General features: G+C 36.3%; 1 protein-coding gene across 2 annotated transcripts in view; it reads left to right on the top strand.

Annotated features, from left to right (window-relative positions):
* Positions 1-10,374, top strand: part of TBC1D32 (TBC1 domain family, member 32) — a 115,483-nt gene that overhangs the window by 30,002 nt on the left and 75,107 nt on the right. For both annotated transcript variants that reach the window (XM_005858938.2, XM_014533753.1), the window contains exons 12-16: positions 215-355; positions 3,282-3,374; positions 5,720-5,862; positions 9,021-9,148; positions 9,710-9,911. In XM_005858938.2, coding sequence (XP_005859000.1) covers positions 215-355; positions 3,282-3,374; positions 5,720-5,862; positions 9,021-9,148; positions 9,710-9,911 — 707 coding nt within the window. The remainder of the gene's footprint in view (positions 1-214; positions 356-3,281; positions 3,375-5,719; positions 5,863-9,020; positions 9,149-9,709; positions 9,912-10,374) is intronic.

Raw genomic sequence — 10,374 nt, 5'->3', positions numbered from 1 at the left:
AGGGAGAGGTCAATGGGGGAAAAAGGAGACATATGTAATACTTTCAACAATAAAGAATTTATATGAAGAAAGAAAAGAAAGTGGTTTTTGAAATTTATACCAAGTGTCTACATTATAGACTGCAAACTTGTTTAATGTTTAGAAGGGAATGCTGACAGGTACTATAAAACATAATGGCATTAAAATAAATATAATTGTTTGCTTCTCTCTTAAGGGAACAAACAGAAAACTTTCTACTACTCAGGGCAAGAATTACAATATATTTATTTCATCCACTCTTTGTGCCTTTTGGGAAGATTATTGATCTATACACAAGGCAGAAAGCTGTTTCCCATAAAGCTGAGGAATAGAAAAGGTATGTACAATCAGGATAAATGAGTATGCCCATATATGGTAAGATTAATGTACTGTGGATCATTAGAACTTGGAGATGGCATATGGTCTCTTCTATGGTACTTAGCAGCATACCTTTTACATTTCTGTTCTTTTCCAGTATGTACTTTTTCTTTCATGTGTAGGTTTTTCTTTTCTTTTCTTTTTTTTTTCTATTCATCCTTTCACGCTTACCTTATTTCTTCCTGTCTTTCAAAATCCTTCACATACTAAGTGCGCTACCCAGTTCTGGATTTAGAATTAGAACATGAATTTAGAACTAATCTACATTATCATTTTAAGTTCTTGTTCCCTAGAAACTGGCGGTGATCTTTTGGGCTAATCACTTAACTGTAGCTTCATTTTCTTTATTGGGAATAATTGAATAATGATGTCCGTGTGGCTGGGCTCACAGAATTTTTGTGATAACAAACATGAGGTTTGAGAGCACTGTTTTATAAACTGCAAAGCCTTGCATCACTTGATATTTTACTATGTTATTGTTTCCCTAATTCCCATTTTTAACGTTTTCCCCATCAAACTTCAGCACATGCTATTCATTATCTTCTGTACCTCCCTTAAAACTTTAAGTCTGTACTAGGAATATAGTATAAAGATCAGCAAACTTTTTCTGTAACATACCAGATAGTAAATTGCCGCAGTCTTTCTGCTGCAAGGGTTCAGGAATCTGGAGAAGGGCTGCATATGAATGAATAAACTAGACAAGAATTATAAATTTGGAAGGCATTTTGGGGGAGTCAGGGGACACTCAGCTCTAGTGACTGAGCTCTCTGAATCTCCGGACCCATATCCTTTTTATTTACTGGAAAACACATTGGCCCTTTAGGAATGCAAACAGGCATATCACAGGTAAGATTTGGGAAAACACATTGGCCCTTTAGGAATGCAAACAGGCATATCACAGGTAAGCAGCAGATAAACAGGAAAGATGATCAGGTTGGGGGAAATGCCTTTGGCTGTTCCAGCAGCAGGTAACAATATGCAGATTTTCAGCCCTGCTGAATATGTCCATTCAACCTTTTGAGGACTTCTCGCATTAATTATGATCCGCTGGACTTAGCCTCCAGCAGTAAATATTTTAGGTTTTGTGGGCCACATATTGTCTGTGTTGTGTATTCTGTGTGTGTGTGTGTGTGCATGTGCGTGTGCGTGTGCGTGTTTGTGTCTGTGTATATACACATAGCTGGCTCAAGATTGCTATCCTTAGAAAAACCTCTTGCAAGGTTGGACCTTGACTGGCAACTGGGAACTTGGAAATCTCACTATTCCCAGAACTGGTTCACTGTTTGTGTACACAGTGTGGTTTATGCCGAATATCTGCCTTCCTTCTGGGTGTCTGGAGCCCTGGTATGTACTAACTAGGCAGAGGATGCTGGGTGATTAGCTCCCAATAAACACCTTGGGCACTGAGTCTCTAATAAGCTTCCCTGGTGGACAGCATTTTATGTGTGTGGTCACACTCTTGCTGGAAGAATTGAGTGTACTCTGTGGATTTCACTGGGAGAGGTCCCTTCGACCCTTGTACCTGGTTTCTTCCGGACTCACCTTATGCACGTTTTCTCTTTTGATTTTGCTTTGTATCCTTTTGTTGTAAAAAATCATAGCTAGGAATACAGTTATATTTTGAATCTTGTGACTCCCCCTAGTAAATCATTTAATCTGGCCATGGTTTGGGGGACATCTGACACATTTTACATATCTTTAAAAATTAAAAAAAACACACACTTCTAGCTTGTAAGAAAATTAGACCATAGTGGTTAGAGTTTGCCAGTCTTGTTAGTGTATCTTCATTTTGAACACATTTTTGTACTGTTTCCTTGTTTTACTTACCTAAATCTTTTTAGGCTGATTGTGACCTCCTTGAAAAAACAATTTTACATATTGCTCTTTTATTTCCTGTGGTAGTATAATTCTAGGCATAATGGGCACTCAGTAGAGAACTGACTTTGAAGAGAAGAGCTGCCATTTAATAGGATATTGTTAGACTATAAAAATAGAAAGATTAATATATACTTGTGATGTTATTACAGATATTTAACTGAAGTTTATCCCTATCATCTGTTATTTATTTAGCAGTTTATTGACTTTTAACATCTACATGTTGGCCTATCAGGTATCATAGGTCTTCTATAAACTCAGTTTTGAGAAATCTATTTTACTGTATTAGCATAGGTCAACATTTACTTTTAAGTTTCACCATAATTTTTTTAGGTGAAGATTCTGTAGCAGTGGTTGGCAAACTATAGCAATTGGGCCAAAACTGGTACATTGTTTTATATGGCTTGTGGGCCAAGAATGGTTTCTATGTTCTTAAGTTATTGCAAAGAGTAAACAGAATATTTTGTGAAATGAGAAAAATATGTAAATACCAAATGTGGTATACATAAAGTCTTATTGGAAAATGGCCACAATTGTTTACTTACATATTGTCAAGATCAGAATTATTTATGAGAGATACTATTTGACCACAAAGTCTAAAATAGTTACTATCTGTTTCAAAAAATGTTTTCTGACCTCCATTCTACAGTGTTATTTAGATAAGTTAGATGGACCAACACATTGAGCTGAATTCTATTGCTCCTAATTGAATAAAATAAAACAGTCCTATCAGATTGGTAGATCTTCCTATGGTACGTTTATATTAACTGATTTGTCCAACATAAATAGCAAAACTTCACCGTCACTAAAGAAACTACTGCATTACTTGCCGTCTTTTAATTGACTATGTTTAATTTGTTCTTCTGGAGTCTTCTTTCTTGGATTATAGCCCCCTTCTCCCTGATTATACCACAGGCTCTGTGAAAACTCAGAATAGGAAGCTCAGTTAAATTTTTTTTTAAGTTGTAAGTCTGTGCTACAAAATAATTATTTTCTGTTTCTTTTTGAAGATTCAGTATCCCTTACAGATCTTCTGGTTCTGTTCATCCAACTTATCTATTACTCACCAAGTTGTCCAAAGATGACATCAGCTGCACATTTAGGTAACTGTGCTTCTATTTTAAAATATTAAAATATTTACATGTAAGAAATATGTAAATATTCTATTGTCTAGATATTTTGAGTGATTGGCCTAGTTCAGTTGAGCGGTTTCCTAAGATGCAGTATTATTCATAATAAGTTACATTGGTCCTGGAAGTAAACCATGAAATTTAAATTTTTTCATTGATGTTTTAAGATGTTTCTAATCTACTGCCTTTTTATTTAAAATCAATTTTGCTGGGAATTTTAATGTTGTTTATTAAGATTAAGATGTTCTTTAGCTCACACCTAAACTTCAGGATCTTTTCTTCTTACTAGAGAATAAAACCAAACAACCCCAACATCACACCTTTATGTTTTTTAGTAAAATGTCTGTTAGTGTTTAATATTTAAAAAGCATTTTAAATATTAACATTTAAAAAATAACATGATTTTTCCTTTTAATATCAATGAAAGTTTCCAATACTTTATCTGAACACCCTCATAATCCATAGGCTCATAGTGTCCTAAACCTGGAAGTTACTCTAGAAATGCTGGCACAGATTCTGAGAGGAACTCAACTGAATCATAGAAAAAATGGTTTGGACCATATATAATTGATAGATGTAGTATATATGTGCAGTTATAGTAGCTTGTTAGTCCTAACAGTGGTTCTCAGACTTCATTCTGCCTTTACAGCATTTACATCTATAAAGTACTAGGCTAGGTTGCCCTGCTCTATGCTCCTACAACATACTGTGCTTCCTTTATGATAAAAATTTTCTTCTTTGTTATAACAGTTGTTACTGTCTTGGTGTACCATTTAGTTGACTTTTACAAAATATTTTTATTTCTTTTTAGAGAGCAAGGAAGAAAGAGGGAGAGAGAGAGAGAGAAATCAATGATGAGAGAGAATCATTGATGGGCTGCCTCCTGCAGGCCTGGGAATCAAGTTGTAATCCGGGCATGTGCCCTAACTGGGAATTGAACCTGTGACCTCTTGGTGCATGGGACGACACCCCACCAACTGAGCCACACTGGCCAGGGCATAGTGAACTGTTTTTAATCTTATTTACTCCTGTCTGCAGTGTTTAGCATAGTGTCTGGCATACAGTAGACACTCAAAAATAATAGATAATTGGATGGATGAATGATGGCCATATGCGTATCAATAATCGCTCTCATCGCAAACAGCGTTTCTCATCTGGAGATGGTTGGAAAAAATTACTTCACTTTCCTTTTACATTTTCTTTTTGTTAAGTATTAACTTGAAGTCTTAGTGTGTTCAGGGAGTATTGAATATTATAACAAATTTAGAACATTGGTATTATTTCAATACTAGAGGCCCAGTGCACGACATTTGTGCACTGTGGGGGATGGAGTCCCTCAGCCCGGCCTGAGCCCTCTCACAGTCCAGGACCCCTCGGGAGATGTCTGCCTGCCCGTTAGGCCCACTCCCCAGGTCCTTAGCGCTGCCTTGGAGGCGGGAGAGGCTCTCTCCACCGCTGCTGCGCTCACCAGCTGTGAGCCTAGCTTCTGGGTGAGCATCTGCCCCCTGGTGGTCAGTGCGCATCATAGCAACTGGTCGTTTCACCATTCGGTCAATTTGCATATCAGGGTTTTATTATATAGGATTGTATCTTTCTAGGACAATTGTGCACTGATAACTTTGGTTCCTTAGTTTCTTCATGTAAAACACTATTTTTGTAGTAGATTAGGTCAAATAATAAGAAAATTCTTCAGTTTATGAAACTAAAAATATCACATTTATTTTAATGACCATTTCTCATGTTACATTCATGTGTACTGTATTTTAAAAGAAAAATTTAAAAAATGCTCATTCATTTCACTGGTTTTATGGTACCACAAGAATATACTAGTCTACAGGAAGGTTTCTCCTCTCTGCACCCTTCTTTTTGGCCATTATTTTGTCTTAATGACTAATTTTCTACCAGAATCAACTCCTGAATACATGTAATATTATCTATAATAATAAAAGAGAAAGTAAGTATTTGCCAGGAGGAGAAAAGCTCTAAATTTGCTTCTAACCCCATCCTTGCTGTCAAGCAATGATTTAATGTCAAACAGCGAGTGATCTTATATGTTGTCTTTTGGCATTCATATTTTGTAATTTATTCACTTTTTATTAACTTGAAGATATGTTAAGCTAGATGATATCTCCTTAAGTTTTAGGTTACAATTTGGTATTACATCATCCTTTGGGCATTGAGTTGTGTGATTTTTTCAAACTGTTTAATCTTGATGTTGAACTTTTTTTGGAACAGTAATAGCTAACCCATAACTAAAAGATATATTAAGCATTTAATGTCTAAAGGTTTAATTTAAAAAAATACTTCTTCCATTACAGAGAATTACTCTCCTGCAGGAATGGTGACTGAAGTTCTACAGATACTCTGTGACCAAAAAGAATGTGCAATAGAATGCTTATGTAACAAACCTGTGGTTGAGGCACTTCTTCAGCCTATTCATAATTTAATGAAAGGAACTAAGGTTGGTATTATTTACTAAACAGAAAAAGTCTCTTAGTTGGGTATTAGTGACTATTCAATGGGGTTTTATTTCTAAATTTGATATATTTAAAAATTATTTTATTACACAATTTTTCCACATATGAATGTATTTTATGCCAAGAGATTTTTATTTATTGTTAAATTATAGTTTATGTAGTCAATTGATTTACTAGTTATGACAATATGGGAGAAAAATACATATAACATCTTAAATTTTTTTTTTCTAGTTAGGTTTAGAGCTGATGGTTGTAAGGACGAAGATAAGTTGTTCTATTAAAAAGCTATTTGTGTTTTAAATCTAATAAATCTTGTGAATGTTTTATTATTTGTTTTAATGGCAATTTTATAGCCTTTGGAAATGTGATTGTTTTTCTGAAGAGCCAGCTCTGTTTTATATGAAGAACTAATGTTACTTGAGGAAAAAAAGCTTATAAACATCCTGGTTCCTAACATTTGTATGTCTCTCTACAATTTGTACAGTATATTTCTTCACATTATGTAATGTAATCCTCACGACTGAGGCTCAAAGGAGGAGTGACTTGTTAAAGGCCATATTTAACAGGTGGCAGAACTGGTACCACTACTAGTACTGCTGTCTGTAATATATTCCTCCACTTCTGTGACTTCAGCTTCTGGGGAATGACTCAAAGTTTATCAATGAGCTTATCAATAAGTTAAAAGTTGCCTGGCCAGTATGGCTCAGTGATTGAGCATTGACCCATGAACAAGAGATCACCACTTTGATTCCTGATCAGGGCACATACCTGGGTTGTGCTTAATCCCCAGTAGGGGGTGTGTAGGAGGCAGCTGATTGATGTTTCTCTCTCATTGATGTTTCTGTCTCTCCTCCCTTCTCTATAAAAATCAATAAAAAACATATTCAAAAACGAAGAAGAGACACCATAGAGTGTATGCTCTCTGTCTCTTTCTCTGAAAAACAGAACAAAAAACAAACAAAAAAAAAGAAAAAATAAATTAAGCTAAATGTTTTTATCTTTCCATGTCTGTGTTATGTAGTGTTTTTATTGGTTTCATCTCTCTCAATGGACTGGGCAATTGCTCACCCATCCATGTATTCATTATTCATTGCTTATTCAGAAAACATTAAGCATTTATGTGAATGCGGTGCAAAGTATGGAATTCTGGGAAATTAAGAGGATATAATGATAAATTATTTTGATGGTCTTACAGTCAACCTTCGGAAAACAAAATAGAGAAGAAACAAATAGAATACCTAATACAGCTTAATTTAATAAAATGCCATAATATAAATAATGTTGTAAATATAAACCATATACCAGACCTGAGAAATGTGTTCTTGAATCTTAAACCATATAAATTGTTTGTGTCTTTAACATCTTTAACTTCTTATTTTCTTTTGACATCGATTGGTTGCCTCTGCAAACTTTGCGTTTTTATGAGAGAAGGAAAGTATTTTAGGCAGAGAAGTCGCTCTAAGAAAGATATCTAGTATGAAATAGACTAACAGAGTGGTCGGCAAACTGCGGCTCACGAACCACATGCGGCTCTTTGGCCCCTTGAGTGTGGCCACAAAGCTTCAATCGCACTGTACGTGCGCGCCCGCACGTGGTATTTTGTGGAAGAGCCACACTCAAGGGGCCGCAGTTTGCCGACCACTGGACTAACATAATGTTTGATATAATTAGGAATTCTTCAAGTGAATATACCTGACTCCTTAGTTAAGCCACTGAATTTATTGGAATTGGAATATATTAGTTTCAATGTATATTCAGGTTTGCTATAGAGAATATGAATGTTGGCATCCATGCAGGTACAGGCAAATAAGTAGGTCCCAGAAAGAATAGGAACTTTAGTAGACTTCGGCACGTTGATGGGTTCTAGCATTAACACAACTCGCTAGTTTTCAGTATTTGCTTTGTACTAATTTGCTATACGCTGGAAAATATTTTTTAATACATTCATTTAAAATAAAAAATGAGGAAATATGATTGGTCCAGCCTATGTTTTCTCATTAGGGAACATCATTGGCTATTGGCCAGCCCATGAATTGGCTGTCCTTAGACCTACAACTTATGACTACAACTTAGGAAAGGATGCTATCCCCTAAAAAGGATGGTAATGTGTTAAAGACTCTGTATAATAAAATTAGATTGGATATACAGGTAAACATTTTATTCTGCTTAGATTTATTGCACTTTACAGATGTTACGTTTTTACAAATTGGAGGCAAGACCCTCCACCAGCCAAAAGATTACACCCCTTTATTGCCATGTCTGGGACTGAATCTAAATGTCTCCAAGGTATGCCTGTACAGGAAACTAGTGAATGGGAAGTAAAGGGCTGAGTGGAAATAGAGAAGCTACTGCATTTGTCCACAAGAATCTATATATATAAAGAGCCAGGGTCCGTCACATCCAAAATGACTGAAGGCTGGACCTAACGCCCAGGCTGCGCAAGCAACAGCCTCTGGTGGGTGGGGACTTGTGGCGCCGGGGCCGGGGGAGGTGGGGCCAGCACTCTCACTCACACAACCACACACACGCACAGACACACACAGCACCCACCAGCTCACAGCCTTTTCTCCCTTTCTTTCCCTCCCTCCCAGCTCGCTCTTGGAGCCTCTCTCAGAATGAGGCCCCAGGGCAGGCAGAGGGTGGAGCTGCCCCCACTGGCCCTGCCCCTTCCCAGCCAGGAAAGAGGAAGAGGGAGAGAGGGAGGCAGGGAGGCCTGGAGGACTGCTGAGAAAAACAGAGAGAGACAGAGACTGGGAGAGACTGGGATGGAGAGATGGAAACAAAATAGCAATATTAAAATATTTCCTCTAATTAATTCCCTTTTATTGTGCACAAATTTCGTGCACCGGGCCACTAGTTACATATAAAATTGTAATAGCAGCAGTTCTCTCAATTGTCTTAATAAGCTATAACTGATTTGCATAAAAAGTCTGTATGAATTTTCCTCATCAGCTATGCTGGTAAGAGACTCTAATCTAATGTTACTTTTAATTCAGGCATATTATTTCACCGCCAAACAATCATAACTTTCTTTTTGTTGTGGCAGTATAACTTTATTAGATTACACTCCTGCCCTTGAATTTTAGTCTGGGATATGTCAGCATGTCATCAAATATGTGACTGTTCTCTTTTTAATGTACAGGCTGCTCCACATTGCTCTGAAGCAGCTTTAATTTGCATAGCTGATATTTTGGCAAGAATTGCGTCTGTAGAAGAAGGGCTTACCTTACTTCTTTATGGAGAAAATATGAACTCTTCCGAAGAAAAAAGGTATGTGTCTGTGTTTCAAATAATTTGTGGGATTAGTAGCATATTTTGTAAATCTGACTCAAAATTTCCAAGATGCCATGCTATATGTTAATGAAAATATGGATAACTATTTTTGGTACAGTTAGTTTCCTGACCAGCCACTAATAACATATTAGATCATCAGAAAGTTGAAGGAGTAACCAGGATTATGGACTATGCAGAGGAAAGAAGAGAATTCTGGGAATAGATGACAATAGCTAACTAACTACTGGGCTCAGAGAGATTTGGAAAGATGTCACAGCCATTAAGCAAAAAACATGACCAGCATAGCCAATTACTCATGACATATTAAACCACACACTTTTTCTATTACATTTTCCCTCAGTTCTATTGAAAATGCTCTCATTATTAGACATCTGCACATGGGTGGGAACAAGAATATTGATATGTCAGAGAAAAGGTTAGAGGAGAACCAAAAGCAAGCCAAGCAGATGAGGAATTTGTGACAAAGCTAGCCTTTGGTAGTGTTTTATAAATTCATGATTTGTAATCTTGGAATCACCTTTAGGTATCATCTGTTAGTTCTACAGGTGCTCATAAAATAGCCCAGTTTTTGAAAAAACTTCTTGATGAAGATATTTCTATTTTTTCTGGATCGGAAATGTTGCCCATGGTGAAAGGAGCTTTTATTTCCACATGTTGCCAAATATATGGTACATGTGAAGGCTTGCAAGTGTTAATTCCTTATGGTCTGCATGAATCTCTAGCTAATGCATGGAAGAAGGTAAGTATTTTCAAGTTTTTTCTCCCTCCCTGCAAATCTTTATTTCAAATATAATTATTCTAGTGTCATATTGCAGTTAAAATAGTATTTTATGGGGGCAAATGTGACTTCTTTAGCATCACAATTCTCTGGAGGGCGTAATGCTTTTTAAGTTGGCACAGGATGACTTTCGTATCTCCTCTCCCTAGAACACAGTTCTAGGACCTAACGGTACTACAGAGTCTTTTCTTCTGGCAAGAGAAGCTGAGATAAATTATCTTTGCCTAACTGACATTCCTCTTTGGAAGTTATTTCTGTGCAGTTTTTACAGACGCTGGATTTTTGTTATGGACACTGTAGATTATAATGTAGCAATAGTCAAATATAATATATATCAATAGACTGTCTTTTTTCCCCCACATTCATATGCTTTATTTATGAAGTACTTTAAAAATTTATCTTAATTAATGAAGTATTACAGATG

Source organism: Myotis brandtii, unplaced genomic scaffold, assembly GCF_000412655.1.
Source record: "Myotis brandtii unplaced genomic scaffold, ASM41265v1 scaffold123, whole genome shotgun sequence".
Classification (NCBI taxonomy): Eukaryota; Metazoa; Chordata; class Mammalia; order Chiroptera; family Vespertilionidae; genus Myotis; species Myotis brandtii.
Note: the sequence above shows the minus strand (reverse complement) of the source record. Positions and strands in the feature narration are given on the sequence as shown.